Below are 24487 nucleotides of genomic sequence, written 5' to 3'. Positions count from 1 at the left end.
AATTGGAAATCACTTGCTGCTGCTGAAGACAGCCCACATGGACAGCCTGAAGATCATCAAGATTACTGTAGATGGTACCACTTAAAAACCATGAAGATGGCTTTGGACCACAATTTCTACAGTAGCTTTTGGACTGCAATAGCCACGAACAGTTTTGCACTCAGGTCTCTTCCTCATATCGTCTCTGGGAGTTTTTCCTCGCCACCGTCACCTATAAATATAACATTTATATCCCGCATTTATGTATTTCTGTAAAGCTGCTTTGTGACAATATCCGTTGTTTAAAGCACTATACAAATAAAATTGAATTGAAATGAATTATAAAGATTGATATGCAAAATGAGCCAGACATGAAAAAGGTCTTTCCTGTAAATTACACTTTTCTTTTGAAGATTTTGTCAATGTATGATCACATGATTCTTCCCGCTAAAAAGTAATCTCTGTATGATTTATATATTTAGAGCTTAATTTGCTTTTGACTGAAGAAGTCTTGAAACGTTTATTGGTGGAAATAACAACTGCAATTAGACTTTCTTTATAATTGAGTTTTGAGTAAACATTGTTTTTTTTCTTGTCTCAGTACATGGAAATTCAAAAACGGTTGTCTGTAGTAAACACATATACACTACACATGCATTAGATAGAGATAAGGTTCTAAAAAAAAAGTTGTGTATTTCTTTAAACAATATCTCATCCGCTAGATATGTTCCATGTGTAGTTTGTAGTAGTCACTACACATACTGTAGACAAAAAGTGCGAACAGGCCTTGTGTGCTTGGTTCAGACAGACCTCTAAATGTGTTTTAGCTACTGAGAAATGCAGCGTTGTTGCAGAGCGCTTCAGTCTGGTGAAGATGTGTTATTTTGGTCATAGGAGTAGGAACTTGGCCTCAGGATACAACCTCTGAGTCTGGACTGCATTATCTCTTCCAAATACACTGTGCAATGCAGATAGTCATGGTAGACATGGCAAACAATTCCAAAGACAGAAAGTAAAGGGACAGAGGACAAGGGATGTCTATAGAGCTAAGTTATCTAATGATGTCACTCTCCCTCCGGTCTTCCTTGGGCGTTAACAGAATGCTGTCTTCAATTACAGAAGATTTCCTGGCTACAACAGAGGCAGTACGTTATGCTACTTTCAGAATATAAGGCACATGAAGATCAGTAGATACTGGGGTTGAAATGGTACTGTGAAAGTATCAAAGTACAAAATAAAATCTAAAAAATAGAGTAAAATCTGAAAAAGAAACAGTAAGCAGTAAACGCTAGTAGGTATATCATGCTCTCGGGGTGTTTCAGTATGTATGTATGGAAAGTAGAGGGGAGAGTGAAAACAGTGAAAGGTCATAAACAGAGAAAAGCACTGGCTTCCTCCCTATGCCACAAATCTGTTCTGTGATTGACAGCTGCAACCTGAGGTACAGCTCCTCTCATCAGCAGCTAAACACAGCTGCACATACACACACACACACACACACACACACCAACAGCAGCAGCAGTATAACTGTAATGACTGTAAGAAACACATTTACTGCCCCCAAGACTTCCACTCTGCTTCCTTCTATGTATCTCTAATTACAGTATACTAAACTCTCATTGTGTGTGTGTGTGTGTGTGCGTGTGTGTGTGTCCAGGATGGCCTACCGCCGGAATGAGGAGGATGAGGAAGAGGCAGCTCGTGAGCGTAGACGAAGAGCACGCCAAGAGCGTATGCGAAGCAAGGAGGGCGAGGAGGTAGCTAACCCAGCCGAGAGTGTGGGGCTGAACAGCCACAGGTGTTTTACACACACACACACACACTGTTCATGAGCAAACACTGCTTACACAAACACATCACACATATATTCATACTGTAGATTCAACCTACTCAGACGCACCACATTGGCCAAATTCCCACATTGGCCATATTGGTCAGGACGCCATGCTCAGGCTGGGAAGAGGGAAAGAGTCAGACGCTAGGCTGAAACTTGATCTGTGTTCCACATATAACTAAGAAGAAATGAACAAAACACACGGCAGCTACACGTCAAAGGACACATCGAAGGCGATGCAGCAATGAACTGAAATTTAAATGCATAATGTTCATGTTAAAAAACACAGTGCACTTAAAAGATTGCATTTTAGCTTCCTGGTGAAAATGAATCTTACAAAATTGTCTAATTTAATGCACTTTATAGACGATCCCTTACCAATTATCTTAAATAACAAAGCACAAATAATCTGCATTTCTGAAATGTTGCTTTCAGTAAAATCTAACAAAGGATATTTTGAAATACATTTGTTTGCAGTTTGTTCTCTGTCTACTCTGGAATGAGAAATCCTTTTTGATTATGTTCATGAGAAATCAACTCGCAAATGTGGAATGTCTTTTATAAATATAAAGACGTCTTAGGTTGTGAGTTCAAATCCCAGGACTGCCACAGAATCACTGCTAGGGCTCTTGAGCAAGTTCTTTGACCCTCAGCTTCTCAGCTGGGATGCTGGAATTAGATTCTGCTTCAAATGTGGGTAAATTTGGAGAAATAAATACATGTAAATGTAATATATTGTAGAGTAGATGGAATTAGGGGCCATGAATTTTGACTCGTCTTTCCATTTCGAAGTTCAGAAAGAAAAGATCAGGAATCACTGGAATGGAGCAGGCACTAGGGGTCACTTGCTCTCCTTTATGGACTTTCCCACAGTGTGGATACTGAGGCATAGAGACACTGAGAATGTGTGTGTGTGTGCGTGTGTGTGTGTGTTGGATGAGACCCAGGAAACAGGTGGAATCCATCTTAATAATGCATACATGAAACTCTAAGCTTCATAAAGAGCGCACAAACAACAGCAGTATCTCTGTGGAAGTCCTTTCTCTGTCCTTTAGCTCTGGTCTGTGTGCGTGTAACTTCCTGTAGTTGCTCGGTGAGGTGGAAGCAGTGGGTCGTGCTGACGTGCGCCAACACTGCAGTATTGTACACCATGCATACTTTTGCACAAGAGAATATCACAGCAATCTGCAAGCGTCCTCGGTGTGTGAGCAGTGTGCGCGTGTGTGTGTGTGTGTGTCTCTGTTGTGAATTGTGCTGATGCTGAGGGAAAGCTTTGCCAAGTGGTGAACTCAGACTACATTAACCTACGGTGGCACTGATGGCGTGTCCCTTGCATCCCAGTGGAGGGTGAGGAGGGAGGAAAAGAGCAAACCTGATTCAAATCATCACCGGACTCTTCACCGAGGGAAAAGGACACAGTGGGCTGTTGTGTGTGTGAATGAAAGTTGTGCAAATATTGCTTTAACACCCATACTTTTTCTATATTGAAGAGTAAATTGCTTAGCATGACAGCTCCAAAAAAAAGGGCCTAAAAAGTGACAGTAAAAAATGCTTTTTGAGTCATCAGAGCCCTTACATTAATTCCACTGAAAAGATTTAATTATTTAAAAATATTATATTATATAATTTTTTTATAATTATATAAAGTTTATGGTGAGTTAAAGAAGTGACAGAAGTAAAAAAAAAATTCATCTGGTACCAAGCTTTTAATGTACTTAAAAGCAGTGTTGAATTCTCAATTCTGATTGGTCAGAAGGTGTTGATTAATTTCCTATAGCATTATGTCCATGACAGTGGTGCTAACTATAACACAAATCACAGATTTGTATTAATGCACTCATTGTAATGTTATCGTTTCTATAGTTACAACCCATTCACAGGGACTTGTATGATAGACATTCCACATAATCCAACCTAATAAGCAAATTCTCTTTGCAGAGAGTCTAGTTTTTTTTTATATTAGCATCCCTTGATCATTCTCTCTCTCCCTCTCTCTCTCCCTCTCTCTCTCTCTCTCTCTCCCTCTCTCTCTCTCTCTTGCTCGCTCTTTCTCAGTGTCACAGTAACAGAGACAGTGTCGAGCTCAGAGCTGAGCTCAGGCAGGGCTGGCGAAGGAGATGAGGAGGAGCAGGCCCTGCTCGAGCGCCTGGCCAAGCGGGAGGAGCGCAGGCAGAGGAGGATGAAGGAGGCACTGGACAGGCAGAAACAGCTGGAGTCTGTCGATGCTCCATCCTACAGCACCTACAGTGTGGAGAGCTCCTCTACCACCTCTTACCGAGCATTCAACAACCAGGAGGAGGAGCCGGCACTCAACAGCAAGGAGGAGGTGAAAGAGGAGGTGAAGGAGGAGGTCATTCCACAGAAGGAGGTGGTGGAGGAGAAGCCACGCAGGTCTTACTTGAAGGAGCAGGTGTGTTTGTGTAATGATTATGATTTCATGCAGTTTGTAGCTGCCAGTAATTCAAGTTGAGTTGGTTTTGATGAACGTTGTTCACTTTCAGGAATCCACTGAGGAAAAAGCTAAAATAGAAGATGAGGTACGCCTGCCATTATTGATTTCCTCTCGCTTTCACTTATTGAACACGATGCAGCTTGGACCATGTGGCTCCTGATTCCTTTCATAGGGTGGTACTGGTCAGGATGCTGTGCGTCCAAGTGAAAAATGCAAGACTTTAAATGAAGACCTAGCTGATTCTACAGTCATTTCAAAGCAGGAAGTGGAGGAGGATGCGGCAGGAGTCGATGAGGATATAGAGGAAGTAGAGGGGAATGAGTTAGAGGTGCTTACACAGAAGGCAGCTGATGAAAAGCAGACAGTTTGTAAAAAATGATTTTGGCTTGGTAAGAGGCTAGATGCTTGTAGACAATGGATAATTAGAGCTTTTGGGGCTTAGTGTGATTTCTCAAAATTCAATTGAATATGTTGAGGTTAATTGGAGGAATGTAAATCATATGTAGGGCTGCACAATAATGGATTATTTTCTTCAGTGTCAAAATCATGATTATTGTTCATAATAATTCAGCGGATTTATGGAAAAAATAGTTTCAATCAACATAAATCAGGCTTCTTCACATAGTATATTATAAATCTATTTCTTCACATATTAACTGAGTGCAACAAGACATTTAATTTGCTAAGCTTGTGTAATAACATTTACTCTTTAGTTTTGCATATAAATTACATTTGCATTTCATATATTAATAGTCTAATAACTTCTGTTCCCACCCTTCACCTCTATTACTGCCTTGTCAGCCCCCCCATTTGTACATAAAATGTAAAATAGAGGCACATTTTCCTTTAAAATACTGTGAAATCCTCATTGAAATGCTTTGGAGGATGCAAAATTTTACTTTCACTTGTATAAAACTTTGAATTAGAATAAGCCTGTTCCTGTTAGATTATTTGACAAGTGAAACAGAAAATATTAAACACAACAACAACTAACAGATTAGTCAGCATGATGACTAACTAAATAGATAGTAAAACACATGCATAGTGAGTTTGTTATAGGAATTTCTTATCCGATAAGGAATAAAACATCACAAAACATGCTGTTAAAGGAAAATATTCAATTGCAGAGTGGTGTGATGCGAGTGGAGTTACTGTTACCAACCCTGAGTTGAGTTATATAACTATAGTTATAGTTATATAACTATAATGTCACATCCTGAAGTATTTTCTTCCTGTTATAAGACAGCAATTTGCCAACAATTATAATAACAATTTTTTTATTCAAAGACTATATGTACCTTTTAACAGCATAGTTACGTTTAATGTTATGGAACATCCAAGAAATAAGCTAGTTCCTGTTCTCACTTATGTTATAGCTGCATGTTTTTCAATCTGTTTATTACTAGCCTCAGATTTGAGAAGAAAAAATAAAAAAAACAGCATTAACCCACCTGTATCGCAATTGATTATTTTTAGTTAATGGAGCCCCAGCCAGAAATTATCACAATTAAAATGTGATTAATTGTGCAGCCTTAATCAATTAGTAATCTTTTTTCTACCCAAACTATCTGAAATCAGCGACTCTTTTTAAAAGTTGATGCAGTCTTAGTGTTGAGAGGCTTTGCCCCAAAACCTGACCATTATCCACACACCAGTGTGATCCCACAGTGTGTCCACAGCAACCTGCTGTCTTTATCAACTTGCTCACAGTCCTCAGTAAGGTCACAGTCTATTCTGTACGGTCATGTTTCCTCACCAGTGAAGTGTTTTCACAGACTAGTAACAGCTTGTTGCATGACAGCAATGTGTGTGTGGGTGTGTGTGGGTGTGTGTGTGGGTGTGTTCATTTCACCTATCCAATAACTCACACTTTCCATCCTGAGTGACCCTGAGCAGCTTCACCTCACTGAGAGCGTGGTTTGTACCATGTTCTGAGTTGTATGTTTCCGTCGGCAGATGGAGGATGAGGACGCAGGGAGGAAGAGCAAGCAGCAGAACGGGGGAGTGTATGAAGACAGCAAACACAAAAAAGTGGAGAGAACCCAGAGGTGGGTCTGATCACACAGTACGCCTTTATCGGTTTCTGGCTGTGATCAGCATGCTCATTAGAGTATCTGTTCTGCCTTTAATTAATTATATAAAACAATCAAACAAAGCAGTTTGCAAATATAAAAAATGACGTATGATGCATTCACTCATATGAACACAGTTTCGTTGTGTTAGAATAAACGTTCACATGCATACATATGTAGATAGAAACGTAGAAACATACATATGCATATTCAATCCGGTTCAATCTTGACCTTGGATTACTGCCTATGTGGAGTTTCACATGTTTGTGGATTGGCTATGGTGTGTGAATGTGTGTGTGCATGGTGCCGTGTGATGAGCTGGTGTCCCATCCAGGGCATATTCCCACCTCGCATCCAGTGGTCCAAGGATAGGCCAGGACCAGGATAAAGTGATTACTGAAGATGAATAAATGAATGAATGAATGAATACATATGAAGTAAAATAACAATGCACAAATTTTATACATTGACCAACATCATACTGCATTGTGTTGTGACCTTAATGTAATAAATGGGTTCCTTTTGACTTCCTTTGGTCCTTTTGTCTATTATGGACTATTTTTACCAAATCCATAGGAATACCAGTTTCTAAAGTGATCGAGGATTTTCTTTGAAATAAATTCCAAAATGGCAAAAATTAAACTGAGGATGCATCCAGCATTCAACCCAATAACTGCCTCAATAAGATTCTTACGACAAAGTTTTATTAAGAATGGTAAACCTTTGGCCAATAATTTGGCTATCAGATTTTTAAAACATGGCCGCTTACTTAAATAATGCAAAAGTGAGAATATATTTATTTATTTATTATATATTTAGACATTGTTCTGATGAACTGAAAGGTATGGTGCAGTCTTGTTAAACTTTAAACTCACAGCTTATTATTCAGATATTCATCATAAAGCATATTATTTATAAGTAATACTTTAAAATGAATAGCTGGGCTCCCGAGTGGCTCAACAGAAAAGCATTCGCCGTATCATCTGGACAGTGTGAGTGTGTTATGATGCCCTGTGACACAGAATGAGCAGCAGTTCGAAAGGATGCAGTTGGCTGGCTTCATGTGTCTCAGAGGAAGCACGTGTTAGCCATCACCCTCCCCGGTTGGTAGCTGTCATATGATAGGGGAGCGCTGGCTGGTGGGTGGGAAATGGCAGGTGGCCAGTTTAGAGACAGAAATCAGACGGGAAAAAATTCTAAATTAAAAACAAATAAATAAACTGAATAACATATTAATAACAATGAGTAAGGACTGTGAATTATTTAGTAACTACAGTAGAACCAATGTAAAAGTACTGCGAAATGAATTTGATAAGTATACATTACATGCTGTAAATTTTTCCATACGAGCTGGGACAAATTGGAATGAATATGTTAACTGAAATGAATTATTAATGATCAGTAAAGAAATAGTATGTCAGGTTAGCTTGAGAAATAAGGGGAAATTGCTGAAATACATGTATATCAGTTCTCATTACTCACACAGAATTTGTCTTTTCAAACATTTGTATTTCCAGTCATTCAATCCCAAGCCTGTAATTCAAGACTGTCACCTTAGACAGGAGTGCTCTGATATGTATGTGTGTGTGTGTGTGTGTGTGAGTGTGTGTGTGTGTGCCTGAACACCTTTAAAACAGGATTCCTACTTCTGAGTGTTAACATATGGTTGTATACACACTCGTATGGATGTAAATGTATATGTTTTTCTTTATGCACGTGTGTGTGTGTGTGTGTATACCAGCCGTGGCAGTGTGCACTCTTCTGAGGGTCCGGCAGCAGAGGAAGGGGACGACGGGGAGCAAACACGCCTGGAGGCTGAGAGGAAGCTGGAGGAGCTGAAGAGGAGGAGAGACGAGACGGAGAACGAGGAGTTTGAGAGGATGAAACAGAAGCAGCAGGAGGCTGAGGCTGAGCTGGAGGAGCTGAAGAAGAAGAGGGAGGAAAGGAGGAAGGTGCTGGAGGAAGAAGAGAAGCTGAAGAAGCAAGAGGAGGCTGAGAGGAAGGCAAGAGAGGAGGTGTGTTAAATTAGTGTCACACATTCCTTCCTTCCACCTGAGGGGATGGATGTTTGCTTAAGATCGATTTGTGCCTGTATTTAATGTTTTCTGAGGAGTATCTCTTCTAGAACATTTCGATATTTGTGTTGGCCTTCTTTTCTGGTTCTGGATCAAGTTTTGGCCTGAGAATTGAACCTCTGTGAAAAGGAACACATTCTTTGCATTCTTGCACCAACCCTCAGTGTCATTAGGTTTTTTTTTAATGGTTGAGATAAAATTTGACTGAGCCTCTGTCACACTACACATATTTCCATATTAGGACTTTCCTTTTTGAATCTCTTAGGTTCCTGTGACAAGCCTGTATAACCCTGGATAACATAAGTGACAGGGTCATAACTCCTTTTTATTGGTACCGCTATCGCACTGACAGTGTCGTTTCAACCCACAGTCCAAATTCAAACAATTGCTTTCATTATGTGCATTACAGATTACAGCACGCCATCATTTAAACCTTTGCTCTGTATGCAACAGCTCAGATGTATTTCTCAATTACATTATGCAGATGTCCCTACAGCCTCATGCAGGCTTTCAGCTTTCAGGCCTTAACCGTGCCAGACTGCTCGTGTCGGTCAGCTCGCCTGTTCCCTGCATTGTGGTACTAACAAGCTCCTTGTTCCTAATTAAAAGGTGGAGTGAATAAAAGACTAATTAGATACCGCAAGGCCCCGTGTCTGACGGCTGAGAGCCGAGCCAAGAGCCGCCGCAGGCTGAAAAAGAGCAGCTTTATGATTCCCCAGCTGAGATGGAATTCACTGCTTCATTAGCATGCTGCTTTCTGGGGAGTCTGTTAGTGTGTGTGTGTGTGTGTGTGTGTGTATATGTGTGTGTGTGCATGATGTAATGGAATAGAGTTTGTTTTTACCTTGTGCAGGAGGAGAAGAGGAGGATGAAGGAGGAGATAGAGAGGAGGAGAGCGGAGGCAGCTGAACGGAGGCAGAAGGTCGGGGAAGAGGTAGACGGAGAAGCCAGCAAGCCCTTTAAGTGTGTGAGCCCCCGAGGATCCTCTCTGAAGGTGAGCGCCCACTCATCCAGTCCATCTCTTCCCTGTTTCTCTTTTTCACTTTTTTCCTTTGTCAGTGTACTGACTGACTCACAGGAACACACTGGCTCCACTAATGCACACTCTGCTGTCTCTATCATTTAATGAGAGGAAGGACAGCTTATCAGCATGAAGAGAAAATTGTTTCCAAGAAAAATGTGTGTTTGTGAATGTTTGTCTCTGGCCATTAAGGGTGGATGCATTTGCTCAAATGTAATCTGGTTAAAGGCTCTGTTGTGGTTTACGTATATATATATATATATATATATATATATATATATATATATATATATATATATATATATGCCATATAAATAATAAAAAGACCAAATACAAACTGTGCATTGTGCCTCTAATATGCTGTATATCCATAACAGCATAAGCATTTTTAAGATAATTATGGAAGTAACAAAATAGTGTAACTCTATAAAAGGGCCTATGAAACCTATATTTCCTAGGAAAACTAACCTTTCCTGAAAACTCTTATTTTAAACGTTTGTCAGTTTTGATGTTGACACAACTCCTGAGTAGTGTTAATAGGGTTACATGAGACCTCCACTCACTGTCCACTTTATTAGGAACATCTGTACACCTGCACATCCACACAGCTATCCAATCAGCCAATCATGTGGAAGCAGTGCACTACATAAAATCATGCAGATACAGGTCAAAAGCTTTGTTAAGCTCAGGTCAAAAGTTAATGTTCACACCGAACATCAGAATGAGGGGAAAATGTGATTTCGTTGACTTTAACTGTGATATGGTTGATAAATATTTCAGAAACTGCTCATCTCCTGGGATTTTCATGCACAACACTCTTACATAGAATGATGCAAAAAGCATCCAGCTAGTGGCAGGTCTGCAGGCAGTAATGCCTTGTTGATGAGAGAGGTCAGAAGAGAATAGCCAGACTAGTTCGAGCTGACAGGAAGGCTACACTTACTCAAATGACCCCTATTTATAACCATAGAGAGCAGAAAAGCATCTCAGAATGCACCAAACCTTGAGGTGGATGGGCTACAACAGCAGAAGACCTCATCAGATTCCACTCCTGTCAGCCAAGAAGAAGAATCTGAGGCTGCAGTGGGCACATAAAGCTGGACAGTTGAAGATTGGAAAAAGACAAGATGACTTTTTTCCAGTTTCCAACTGTCCAGTTTCCTTGCCCATTGCAGCCTCAGATAATTCTTCTTGCTGTGATCAAAGTCAGTGAAATCACATTTTTACCCTGAAGCTCTTGACCTGTATCTGCATGATTTTATGTATTGCACAGCTGCCATTTTATTGGCTTATTAGATAATTGCATGAGTGAGCAGGTGTGCAGATGTTCTTAGTAAAATGGATAGTGAGTGTATATAGGCCCTTAATAACAAGCGAAATAAACCTACAAAAACGTTCATAAAGGTTTATGCCAATAGGCATCTTTGTTAATACTGATATCAATTTGATATAACATATAAGTCAAGTGCCTTCGATTTTCACTGACATAAGGTTGTTCTATAGCACTTTGTGGGCATTAGAACATCATGACCACTAACTTTGTAGCAAATAGTACTTCTAGTATGACAGAATGTAAGTCACGCAATGGTGATGTTCCATGTCAAACATTAAAAACTAAATTTATGCTATTTCAAAGTCAGAAAAAATGTTATATAAAGATCTCACTGTAGTGTCATGGAATAGTCATAAGTATTCATAAAAATCTTGGCAGCCATGTCAGTTCATCACTATTAGGTGACTTTGACATGGCAGAAGTACACCGAGATACAAAATCAGCTGTCAAAAAGTTCTGATATAAGCCAGGCTGGAAAGTGTCCTGACACAGCCTTATGTCATCTCAAATACATGTCACTTGAATCAGGTGTTATGTCAAACTGACATCAGTCTTAACAAAGCATTTAGTCTTTATGACAGCTGATGCCTATTGAATGTAGGCTTACTTCAGTTATTATGAAAGGCCTTGCATATTATTATTACACGGTTATTTGTTTTAAAGCATATTATTTAGTAATTGCTATGAATTTTTCAGTAACCAGAGTTAAACTGTATGTAGTTATTAGAGTGACGAATGCAAGTCTGGGCCCACAGACAGGTCCTGGGAGTTAAGTGTTACCCAAAATAGTAACCTTTTCAATTATGTCGCTAAACTCTAAGAAATAATCCTGTTAATCCAGTACTACAGTATAAGCATGTCCACTTATTCAGACATAAGGCAGTAAACAGAAAAAAAAAACTCTCAACTGGGACAGAAGTAGCTGGTATAAGTAGGTGCTTCCTTATATAGCTTTGCTTAGGAGTCACTATTTCATTAGATGCAGTATGGTATATTTAAATAACAGGTTTAAAATACAGACTAGTTTACAGATTAACAGATTGAACAACCACTAACTACAGTCTGGGTATCCGGACATTTGAATAGCCTTGTCCATATTCTCAGTTTGTGTGTTGCTTGGTCTGAAAGGGTTTATATTTTAAAGAAAAAACTGACAGTATCCCGTCTCTGTTCACAGATTTACTTTGTCATCATGTTCACTGTATGTAGCGCATGCTGTGTGATCTTTAGGTGTGAGATTTGACTCCCTGTCATATTGCTATTTTTATGCACTCCAATGTTTTTATCTTTATTTGACCAATGTATGTATATATGTGTGTCGGGCTTGGAAAACTCATTGGATGTCACTGATGTGGCTGACTTCTGGAAAACAAAAACAAAAAAAAAATCTGGTTTTGGTCAAAATTAGGTTTGTCTGGCTGTAAAGTATCTTAACAGCTCTACTGTAAGACACCATAAATATACACGGTGGCCAAAAGTCTCCATATATAGGGGAAATTAATACTTTTTAGCAAAATGTAAATTTATTTAAATTTATGATTGCCAGAGAGGTCTCTCCTACTCATCATGAACTCGTGTTAACACATCTGGTGTGATGTGTTAGTCATCGCAACCTTGTGACAGCTTCTCGATCCAGCCATGAGAATGATTTCTCAATACGTTCTTCTTTTGTCAAAGGCATTCTTAAAGGCTATCTGAAAAAAATAATATAATATAAACTAAATATGAAAAATTTTGGAAGACATTTTGCTAAAAAGTGTTAATTTCCCTTGTGTGGAGCCTTTGGGACACACCGTATTTCACCATGAAAATATTTAATTTAATCTGTTCTAGCCCATTGCCATGCAAAGATCACGTTAGGTAAGGAGCCAGTTTTTAAAAAAATAAACAGACAATCTGCATAAAGATGTCTAAAACCTTGTTAGCTAAGTGTGATTTCCTCACACAGTGAATGGCAGACTTTGAATACACTGTTGAATAAGACACTGTGTGTGCCGTAGCGAAATGTGCATATGCATAATCAATTCATTTTGTGATCAGATACCATCTGTTAAAATGTCTCCGGTGCTCCTGTGCCACAGTCAGAGTGGAATATTTAAATGGAATTTTCTCCCATTTCAGTTTTGGGGAAAACCAGATTTTAAAATGCTACTTGTGATCGAGATACCTGTAAAAGAGAAACATATTTCAGTTCAGGAAAACCAACACTTTCCAGAACTTTATATATAGGGGAAAATGTCCAAATTTGACTATGTGAAATGTTTCCCAGGCCACCATACATATATCTAATTCCTGCAGTATCTCATTGGAAGATTTGCATGTTTTGAGCATTGTCTTAAAGATGACCAGGGTCCCTTTTTTCCTTCTGTTTTTCGGTTGGTGGAGGTTACTATTTGAAAAGGACAGAATGAGATAAAGTGTTGCTGCTTCCATCAGCGTGTCAGTACTGAGGGAATGCAGGAAGGCCATTAGCCTAATAGGATTACTGTAACCACATTTGAACAGAGCTGTTTCAAACATGCCAGAGAATGGGGAATTTCCTGAAGGGAGTATTTTAGGAACTCCCACATTCGCTAGCTTCAACGGTAGGAGGGGTGGGACGGCTGGGAGGAGAGGGGGGAGCTGTTATGTGTGTGTGTGTGTGTGTGTGTGTGTGTGTTTTGTTGTTTGCTTTGCAAGAATACTTACCCCCTCTTAGCCCTGTTGTCATATATCATAAACATGCTGCAGTTCCCACAGAGATTCTGGGCTGAAAAAGGGTCCTGCTTTTCCTGGCCCACTGACAGGCTAAAAAGAACAGGCTAGTTTCTCTGCCTCTCAGCATAGCTAAGTCCAAAGGGAACCAGTGTGAGCTTGTGTGTGTGTGTGTGTGTGTGTGTGTTTCCACATGACCAACACAGTGAGCTTTCCATCCATTATCTGATCTCTCTTCCCAGATTGGTGAAAGGGCAGAATTCCTCAACAGGTCAGCACAGAAGAGGTATTTTAACAGATTTTTTCTTCTTCTTTGTTTTTTTTATTATACAGAACTCATACTCAGAATCAGAACTTGTCTTTCTAGCTCATGGGTGCAAGGTGAACTAATATAGATGTACCTAATTATAATATTGTCTAAATACAATTCTAAATACCCCCTAAAAAGCATAAAAATCATACATTCATACATATTCACAGCACCATCAACAGGTAGTTTACTCAAGATCATGCACCAATGGTGCATATTGTCTGGTGTGTGTCTTTCTGTTGTGTGTGTCAGTTCCGTTAAGATGTCTCACTCTCCCGTGGTGTCAAAGATTGATAACAGATTGGAGCAGTACACCACAGCTGTGCAGGTGAGTCCCACACACAATCTCACTGACAGCATTTCACAACGCACATGTTATGATAGAGAACAAATGATGCATACAGATCTTTGGACCAGAATCATAGAGTGCAAACAGTGCGAGTCACAACTAGCAAAATATTTTATGCCTTAATTACATCACATGACTATGAATATAACTGATATCACAGTCTGACAGAATCATACAGATCTCTACAGACCTAATACAGTGTGACAATAATCTAAATCATATTACTTGCATTTGATATATATGAAATATAAATATATAAATAGAAAAATAAATATTCTCTAATGAACTGTTTACCCATTCTTTGCCTTTATCACCGCCTTCAACTTCTTTGCGTATCCTCTACAAAGCTTTTATATCTTCTCTGAATTGTAATATTCTTCCCAACATCTCTGTTCTAACTCTTTTCCAAGTTCTAAGTCTTTGCACATTCTTCTTGACAGTTCTGTTATTACTATGTCATACAAAAACTCATCTGCGAAGATCGTGGCAAATGTTTGACTTCTTATTTTGATTCTTTTCAAACTACTTTTCTGTTGAGTATTGCAAAACGCACCCACTATTTATTTTTAACCTTTTTTTTGTACGTGAATTGTAAATAAAGACACAATTTTCTTTTTTCACCAGAAAGAATGAGGGATTCAATTGCCTCTAGCCAATTTTCTCTGCAGACATTAGCTCACAGTGTAAGCTTGCTAGATTAGTTTTGCTGGATTTTTTTTTTTTTAAGAAGCTCTATGAAGCAAAGAAGATGACATAATTGCGTTGAAAAAATGTCACTCTTATAAGTACACTGAATTTATGACTGTATAAGAAAGTACATGTCACGGTGTATTATGGATTATAATATTTTTAGTCTTTTAGTCATTTAACAGAGTCTCCTATCCAAATACACACAGTGTAGTTCTTATTGGATTGCAAATTATTATGCTAAGATAAATAAGAAGCTGTTTTCTGTAGAAAAAACACAATATCTTTGACTCTATATATATAAATATATAAATAAGAAAGATACTTTTAAATATCAGAAATAATCAATAAACGTCTATAGAGGAAGTCCAGGAAGTCCAGGAAGTCAAGTGTCACTGGTATGGTGGCATCAGAAGTGCACACTTTGTCGACTATCTAGGAGTCTAATACAGTGTGTATATTTATAGAGCTACTATATCAGTCACTATTACATTAGTCACTGTGTCATACTGCCATACTGCCATAATGTGTGTATTTCCATGTTTGTAAATGAAAGAGTCAGAAAGAGAGTCACCCTGTGGAGGTCTGCCAAGCTTTTATTAAAAATACTGCCAGTATGATACGAATACAGCATTTCACACTCCTCCATTAGTCATTTTGAAATATACATGCTCTCAGAGGTTTTTACTGTCAGTCCAGAGTTAAAAAGAGTTAACTCTCTTTTTCAGAGTAATAAAGAGGTGCGCTCACCACGTGTGGCTGCAATCGACCTGCCCGTGGTTTCTGATGGTGTGCGGAACATTAAGAGCATGTGGGAGAAGGGCAACGTTTTCAGTTCCACCATCAGCACACCCTCCAGCAACAAGGTCAGCAACATTCAGTCACAGAACACTGATGGCCCCTCTTTCCTGTCTTCCTGTCCACACTAGCACTCTGACCTTTGACTCACAGGGAGTTTTTTCTCCTGTTCGCAGGATGCAGCTGGAATAAAGGTGGGCGTCGCAGGCCGCATCAACGATTGGCTGAACAAAACACCGGAGGCGAGCAAAACACCAGGAGGAAGACCTGTGGTAGGCTACAAGTGCTGACAATCACAATCACTTTGCATGCCTCTGTGTATTGTTTCTAGATTAGGACATGAGCAGACATGCCTTTTGGAATAAGCTGTCTAGTTGGCACCACCTAGTGGCCATGGTTTTTTCACTGTTCTGTACTGATGTAAGGAATGCAGGGGTTAGATGGCCTTTACGTAACTGCCCTTTATACCATTTGTTACGCTGCAGTACGCCATCACTTGACGGTCACTCATGCTTTATCTATGTTATGTAATTCAGTTTCAATGTTACCATAAATATCACTGCTTAATTTAAAGGTGCAATTTGTACAATTTAATGTTACAACTAATATAGGCCGAAAAGAACGATTCAGTTTAAAAGACAAACCATGAGGCATATATAGTTTCAGCAGCGGGAGATTTATTTGGACCAAGAAAATGGGAAGGCTTTTCACTGTCATTACAATTGCAGTTCAACTCACAGGCAGCAGAGGGGTCTAGAAATTACAGACTGCTTCTTTAAACCTCTGGTTCTGTAGTTCCAGCAGGTACGCACTAGGAACCCTTTATCACGGAGGGTGCTTTAGTGCTTCGAAATGCTGGAAATCTGAACACCTAAAAATGATGTGCAGTGAAAATTACCATCGTTCTAGCATAAGCGAAAGGCGAGATAAATTGCCCATGATGTCAGATGTACTGAATGTTTTCTCTGTTTGTCCTCTGTCTGCTTAAGTTTCCCCCTGTTGCCTAGATCAGTTCCTCAGCCTTGCTTTCTTCTGGGCTATTCTCTTCTGTCCCCTCTTCTCCTTTGTCTGTGCTGAGGAACAGGTAGGAGTAATGCCTCTGCGGCCCTCTTCTCTTTCTCTCAGTATGCGTTCATCACTTTTCATGTGATTGATTGTTCGGTGTGCGTCTGTTTGTTCAAACATTTTGTCTTAGCCCTGTGCTTATGACATCATTCCACCTCTTCCTTCTTTAGGACCTGAAACCTGGCGATGTTACTGGCAAGCGCAGTCTATGGGAAAACAAAAGCTCCTCTGCTACCAAGGTAACTTGCTACATAACTGCACCATCAATTATCTTTTATTTTTTTGTACTCCAGACTCTTTATATCTACCAGGGAGGAATTTTAATGTGTTTCTTCATGCTAAAAACAGCCAGTGTGTTTTTATAACCTTTTGGTTTGGACTGTATCATCTTAAAAATTATCACATCAATTGATATAATCCTCAGTATTTCAAGATAAAGAACGATAAGAAGTGATTGATGCTGGTTAGCTGAGCAGTAACACTGTGTGTTTTTTGTTTAAAGACTTCTTCCTGCTAGTTGTCTTCAGATTTGGCTCCTTGAGGAGGTAAATGTTACTTTATCATAAAAGGGATGCACAGCTGATACTGTTCACATAATCATGAAGCAAATTCACTGAATGCCTTTGACTGTTAGCTTCTTCCTGTCTGTCTTTGTGAGTGTGTGACTTGCTCTTGCTCTTGTCTTGCTCACTGGCATGGAAAAGGGGGGTTTATGGAATGCTAGATGTTGTTAGTCACTTTTAAAGGCTGCAAGCAGTTTTTAAAGCCTCCTGTTTGTTTAATGTGCCATGCAGGGCTTAATTTGAGTAATGTACAATCACCACAAGTGCTTGCTCTACTTTCTTTGTTTCCACACACACACACACACACACAGACACATAATATGCAGGTCATTCTATTTTAACACAACCGCTTGTAGTTGCATTTGGCTCCTACACTAACAGACACACACATATTCACACATATCCTGAACAGCTGCCAATATAGCAGATAGCATCAGCCTGTGCCCTGTAAGCTAAAGCTGAAAAGGCATGCCCTAGCCTTGACTCTCCTGCATGAAGCCACATATTTGCGGAGGGATGATGTTCCTCAGATAAAGCAACACAGCCGAGATATTTATTTTGATGCTCTATCTTTGGCAATATCTAAGCTGAACATGGTGCGAGGCAGCACGGGCATGTAGTGGCCATGTTAAGGCCAGGCCAAGGCTGAGGTTAGCTACACACTGCAACTGTAGCCTGAATTTAATGCTGAGAGCTAATGAAGGGAAAGCTGTATTAATGGCCACATCGATGGGACGGAAATTTTGGTTACAACCATAGTTCCAAATTCAATATTTCAATACACCAGCCATGAGTGGCTAGCAGCTGGGCTTCTCTCTGCCTTCTAATCTACAACGCAACATGTTTTGGATTATATATTCAGTTTTTATAAGCACGCCTCTTCCTCACTGTGTAGAAGGAGGGTGGTCTGGTGAGTTACCTATCACATCCTATCAGAGAAATGGGGGTACAGTTGTAACTTAAACTTCTCTTTCAGGCTTAAAATTTCAAATGTCTGTAAATGTCTCTTTAGTGCCAGCAATAAAGCTGTTTATAGCGAGCACACATTGGCGTCTGCCTTATCCAGAGTTTCAAAGGGAAGATGAGATAATAAGTACTATAGCTGCATACCACAAAGCAGTCAAGGGTTTATAAACAAGGCAGAAGCAGTGTGCCCCTTTCATGGAAAAACAGATGTGTCAGGGTGTTGACCAACAATCGTGTTTCCAAAGTCTGCATGACAAGCTGAAATGGCAGCAAGGAATACTTTAATGGTAGAGAAGCCTTTACTTTTGTCTAGCAGTTCCTCTAAAAATGATAAAATCACTGGGAAAGAGCACTAAAGTGCAACTGAACCTGGTGGCACAAACCACTCCTCAAATGCACTTTACTTGCAGTCATAAATGACACTCTAGTTTTTGTGTATAGTTGCAGTAGTGTCTTTGGGTTGCACTGCTGTGGACAGATTTATCCTCACAATGTCATAGCCCTATCAGGATATGAATGAGCCTTCTAATCCCCCTTACACTCTGGCTAGAGGTGGGGCAATTAGGTCTAATGGGGAAAAAATGTGCACTAGTGCATCAATCCCCTTCAGAGCATACTGATCATTCAGGAAATAGAAGGGGTGGTAGTGCGCATACTTTTTCTTTTTTTGAAGAGCTCCATCTCCCCTCATCTGTAACTTGCCCATAGAGCTATCATACCATTGTGTACTTTCCAGTCTCCCTAATGTGGCATTGATCAACTTGCCAGGTATTTGAGTGGCTGTCCATGACAAGAAGCAAGAGCTGCTCCAAAAGATCAGTCCATGTGCCAGCACATGCAGATGGCAGGAGTGTATGTCCCCCTGTCTATTGATATAACTAACCAGTCCTGACTGAAATGAGACTTCATGAAACCATGATTTACAATATGCCATTTACAGGCAACCTAGGGGATGGCTATCAGTGTGATGCCATCACACCCAGGAGTCTGTGAGAGGGATTCGAAATAGATAAGAATGCGAAAGTATGCATCCTTCAAGTCAATTAACATAAAACCATTGCCTGGACACACAAGGCGTATCACAGATGCATAGGTCAACATTCTCAACTTGTATTTTCTTACGTTCAGTGCATGTAGACCTAATATTGGTCGTAGACCCCCTTCTTTCTTTGCAGTCAGAAAATCCTCAATTAAATCCACATCAGCTCTCCTTATATTAATTATGGGTATTTGTTTACAGCGATCACATTTGTTGATGTGGGGCACTGGGACTCTACTGTCCTCCTCTGCATGAGATTGTGAACTGTGGGTGCCAGTGCTGTCTCAGCACAGTTTGTAGAGCAGGTAGCATGGCTCAGGAACAGGGCCTTTTTGGAAAAGTGTGCGGCTGGTGTCTGACTGGACTTGCTGCCCTAATACACCAAAGCATGCCAAGATACTGGCTTACTGGCTTGCCTCCTTTTTCCCATCATTGTCAAGTGGGTATGAATATCAAAAATCCTTTGAAATCTTTTGTGTAAATCAAATTCATCTCATTCAAGTTTGAAATGAAAAAAGTTTAAAAATTAAACAACTACCATTCCAATATTAAAAAAGTTATAACCATCAGACTTGTCATGACCTAAGGAATCATACTGTAAGCAGTTCCAGGGTTATGGTCAGAAATGTGTATCCAACTATGACTTGTTAGTGTTGCTAAAGTCGTTTAGGGGCAGACTCAAAAAAAAAGCCTTTTGAGGACATGCTGAATGTGTGTGAATGGGTCCATGGGCTGCCACAGATTGTAGTGATATTAGATATTACCTCCAATCAGTTAAATGAGTAACAGTGGAGATTTAAATGCATTAGTACCTGAAACACACAATACTCACAGAAGTACATTATAGTATATTGCAATAGAAAAATCACATAGGATTATCATGCAGCTCTACTTCTTTCTCTCCAAAACAGGAAATTGATATAATATAATATGTAAATAGGGTAAAGGAAATGTATCATATATACAACAAAAGCGGCTGAAATCAAGGGTTCGTTACTCATTGACCTTTTTGTCTTACTGAACCTCTCTTTTTGTTTCTCTCTCTATATATATCTCTCTCTCTTTCTCTCTTCATCTGTCTGTCTCTCACTATCACTCGCTTTCTACTTCACTCAGGTGACAAGCAGAGGAGAGAGCAAATCTGTTGCCAATGGTAAGAGAATTTGATAGCCACAGTGGGTCCATGTTATAGTCCTCACTATTTAAGAACTGTGTGTGTGTGTATGTGTGTGTGCGTGTTTGTGTGTGTGCGTGTGTGTTTATCACTTTTCTACCACACATTGTTCTAATGAGTCTATTCATACACCAGAGGGAGTATCAGCTAAATACACCTCCCTTTTTCAATCTATTCTCTATATACCACACTTGAAGTATATGTAGAACTACCACTGACAAGAATTTCCTTACGTTACTGAGAAAAAACTGAAAATCTGTTTAGTCAAAACATACTTGTCAAAATAAAACTTATGTAACTATATAGAACTTCAAATTCAAGACAATAAACGTTACACTGTAAGTATAAAGGTCTTAGGATGAGACAGACATATGTCTTACCAAATCTGCAGTTTTATTTAACTCTTCAACACTATATATCTTAAAAAAGATTTTTTTATTCTTTTTTTCCATACAGGGGAACATTAAAATTATTCTCAGTATTAATCGCATATTCACAAAATTCAGCAGCTAGAAATTAGGTTAAGAAATCTAAAATTGAGAATGAATTTCATTCATTCATTCATTCATTCATTCCACGTCAGTAGTGGCTTTATCCAGGTCAGGGTTGTGGTGGATCTGGAGCCTATCCCAGTAACACCCTGTACAGAACACCAGTCCTTTGCAGTGCACCATGCACACACACATTCACACACTGATTCACAACTAGGGACAATTTAGAGTAGCCAATCCACCTACCGGCATGTTTTTGGGAGGAGGGAGGAAACCGAAGAAACCCGGAAGAATTCTTTTAAGTTAGCTTAAAACAAAGTTTAAAGGCAAGCTGTGTCTTGTGCCTTATATACAAGGAACGATATCATCGACATCCCACAATTCCGTGCCCGCACCTTGGCCTGTAGACCCAGGCCAACTATAAATCATCATTCGTTCATGGGTTGTAAGTTTTAACATGCCTCTGTGGCATAGTGTTCTATTTTGAAAGCACACCTTTTGTTCCATTATGAGAGGACACTGTGGCCTTCGGACATGCCGGACATGGATAGATAATGTGTCCGCTGCACATACACACACACACACACACACACACACCACGGTCATCTTGTCCCCCACTGCCTCAGCCTGCATTCTAGACTTGGACAGGACCAGCAGCTGCCCGTTTGTCACATTATTGAGTGGGGTGACAAAAGATTAACAGGCTAACATGTCACACGGGCAAGTATAGGAGAGCAGCTGTCCTCTGCTTCTGAATAGGCACACGCCAGTGACTAATGAGCCAAAAAACACCTTCAAGTATGAGCCCAGACTTTTTTAAGGAGTAAAGGGCAATTGACAATCAATCATTTAAATGAGCAAAAATCATTCTGAGAATTTGATCCTTTATGGCAACTTACTATCCTTGTAAGGAACTTCCTTTAACATAATTATTAATGCAACTAATTAATACTATGCCTACTGTAACCTTAGTAACCAAAAGAAAACCTTATGGCTATATTTGTTTTTGTTTTTTTTATTATAGCTGCAGGTTTAGTAAAGAAAAAAAGCAGTTTTCCTTGTGGGGACCAGTGAAATGTCCCCACAAGTTTAAAAATCTGTCAGATATTCCTATCCTTATGAGGACATTTGGTCCCCACCAAGATATAAACACACACACACACACACACACACATACACGCATACAGTATGTAAAAAAAAATCTATCAATCAAAAAAAGACATACCAGTCAACACCCTTGCATAAGACAACACATGAATTTATATTATGTTGTGATATTTGCACTGTCTGAGTGTGTGTCATATTTGCTACTTGCATTTCCTAACAGAATGTTTTATGTCTCATCAGGAATGGGTCATTAACCTTTCCAAGAAGCCACAGCACCAGGGACCAAGTGAAAGCACCATATTCCTTTCACATGCATGTACTCATACCAAAAATACCAAAAATAGGCTTCTATGTTTTCTATGACCCAGACATATCTCAAAGATGAGGTAGGAAAAAAAAGACAGTCTTATATTTTTGCCATGCAGTCAAAGGCCTCCAGACAGCATGGTCCTGATTACAGAGTAGTGTTTCACATGAAGCCACTTTTATAGTGTGAAATGTGGACATTTAGATCATCTGAAAATACTGAGCAGTTCTAAAATGACCCATTTCCTTTATATGAATTAGACTTATTTAAATACTTTGCCTAATTTCACTCATAATTTTAAACAGCTTATAATGTGTTGCTTTTTTAGAATCTCTTCTCTGCTAGTCACCCTTCACACCTTTTAATTTATAATTAAAGCAAAGCTTGACATATTCATATTTTATTCATGTTCACCAGTCCAGGGCAAAATATGGGCACCCATAGAGTAGTGTATTTTTTACTTTTACTTTTTGTCAAAGTGACACATTTTTTAATAGTGAAACTATGGTCTTAATAATATATGTTAGCACATAGTGTATGTTTTGTAATTAACTATATATTTTGTATGTTGCCACTTTATATAAAATGACATTCTTGCTTCAGCTCTCAATATTAAGATCGGAATACAGCCATTATAGACATTCATGATTATTATTACAGTATCTTCTTTTATTCATTTTTGTTTCAAGTGCTTTTTAGTCAGTATATTCAACATGATATATCAGAGTTCAAGTAGACATAAATGCTTTGCTCTGCACTGAATAAAGGGAACATAAAATGGAAAAAAAAGACTTTCACAAACATTTCTCTGCATATAATGCTTGCTTGAGTTGCCATTATCATTTTGAAAGTGTGTTCAGTATGTAAAAGGACAGATGGCCCTAAGCCATTACTGTGGACCAATTAATGTTGTCTGTTTGTGCATTTTTATTTTTTATTTTTTTTTGTTCGTTTTTTGTTCGTTTTTTGTTCACGCTTCAGCACTTCATTTAGAGTAGAACCCAAGATGTTGTCAACAGTATAATTGGACTGTAGTATGTGCTGGTGGGCAGACAGTCAGTGGCTTCTTGAATTTCGTTGGTTTCGTTGGTTAATGGTTATGTGACTGATGGTGTATGTGATTGTGGCTTGTGTTGTGTTGTTGGGGTCAATTTCCCCCTGATTAGTATTTTGGTTCATGTTTTAAAATGTGAAAATGTCTGAGTTTTGGTCTTTGACAATCAATTAAGAGATTGTTGTACTCTCTATATTTTCCGTAATGAACCTTGACTGTATTGCAAATCAGGCCAACTTTAATTCTTTATCTTTTAACACTCTGACCATTTATTGTAACCAAGTTTCACACAGGACATCTTTTTAAATATTGTATCATTGACTCAAAACAGCAATAAAGAGATCAGTGTAAAAACCTCACGTTGTGTGTCTATTTATTGCAGTCTTTTGTTACAGTTTACATGCAACACAGCCCGCTATAACAAACTGCAATATAATGTCAGCAGTGCTTCTTCCTTCCTTCTTAGGCCGTGTGTGTGTGTGTGCCCAGAAAGCTGATCGCAAGTATGACGCCATGCTAAACTTGTATCACCTTTTGATTGTCACATGTACCACTCCCCCCCAAACCCTAACAATAGACCCAATGTCACTGTCCAATCAGAGAGCAGCACAGAGGTCACATGGTCACACAGGTCTGTATTAGGTGAGTGGCGTTAGAGTTTGCTGGATATTGTGTCCTGGACCCTTGAGAATAAGATCCTCTCTGTCCTTGTGGACGTCTCAGGTAAGAGGCAGAAAGATGTCCTTCTTTTCATCATCATGTAGAATGCCAGAATGGTCTAAAGTGTGTGTTTCAGAGTAATAGCATTTCAGCTGCATGGTTATTGGCTTGCATTCAAGGGTTGTTATGTAACACTTCCAAAAAGCTTTGCAAAAATTGTGCGAGCCAAGGCCAGAGGTTTAGCTCTGTATTGCAGCCTAGCTCAGGCAGCCAGCATGGCTTTGCCCTGATCTCTGACGAGACCAGCATGCTTTGGGGTTTTCGCTTAATGCTGTTTAATGCAGGAATTATCTACACCATTCCTACTACTAGCAGTCCTGTGATATTCCAGTCTTTCCTCCATGGCAGAAGTGGCTTAGTAAAGTATAACTTTTCTAATACCTCTGACAGAGGGTTA

At 39.3% G+C, this 24487-nt stretch overlaps 1 protein-coding gene across 5 annotated transcripts in view; it reads left to right on the top strand.

Annotated features, from left to right (window-relative positions):
* cald1a (caldesmon 1a) overlaps window positions 1–23729 on the top strand; it is a 54994-nt gene extending 31265 nt beyond the window's left edge. For 2 of the 5 annotated variants that reach the window (XM_026923661.3, XM_026923660.3), the window contains exons 3-16: window positions 1637–1777; window positions 3869–4223; window positions 4315–4350; window positions 4438–4593; window positions 6222–6313; window positions 8079–8352; window positions 9266–9406; window positions 13703–13746; window positions 14023–14098; window positions 15535–15672; window positions 15781–15876; window positions 16840–16908; window positions 20354–20390; window positions 22250–23729. In XM_026923661.3, coding sequence (XP_026779462.3) covers window positions 1637–1777; window positions 3869–4223; window positions 4315–4350; window positions 4438–4593; window positions 6222–6313; window positions 8079–8352; window positions 9266–9406; window positions 13703–13746; window positions 14023–14098; window positions 15535–15672; window positions 15781–15876; window positions 16840–16908; window positions 20354–20390; window positions 22250–22263 — 1669 coding nt within the window. In that variant the 3' untranslated portion in view covers window positions 22264–23729. Of the gene's footprint in view, window positions 1–1636; window positions 1778–3868; window positions 4224–4314; window positions 4351–4437; window positions 4594–6221; window positions 6314–8078; window positions 8353–9265; window positions 9407–13702; window positions 13747–14022; window positions 14099–15534; window positions 15673–15780; window positions 15877–16839; window positions 16909–17171; window positions 17215–20353; window positions 20391–22249 lie in introns of all 5 variants that reach the window. The other 3 variants (XR_003403330.3, XM_026923662.3, XM_026923664.3) reach the window with 3 other exon arrangements.
* Window positions 23730–24487: the final 758 nt, after the last annotated feature.

The sequence above is a fragment of the Pangasianodon hypophthalmus genome, chromosome 18, assembly GCF_027358585.1.
Source record: "Pangasianodon hypophthalmus isolate fPanHyp1 chromosome 18, fPanHyp1.pri, whole genome shotgun sequence".
NCBI lineage: Eukaryota > Metazoa > Chordata > Actinopteri > Siluriformes > Pangasiidae > Pangasianodon > Pangasianodon hypophthalmus.
The sequence above is the reverse complement of the archived record's forward strand: the minus strand, read 5'-3'. Positions and strand labels throughout refer to the sequence as shown.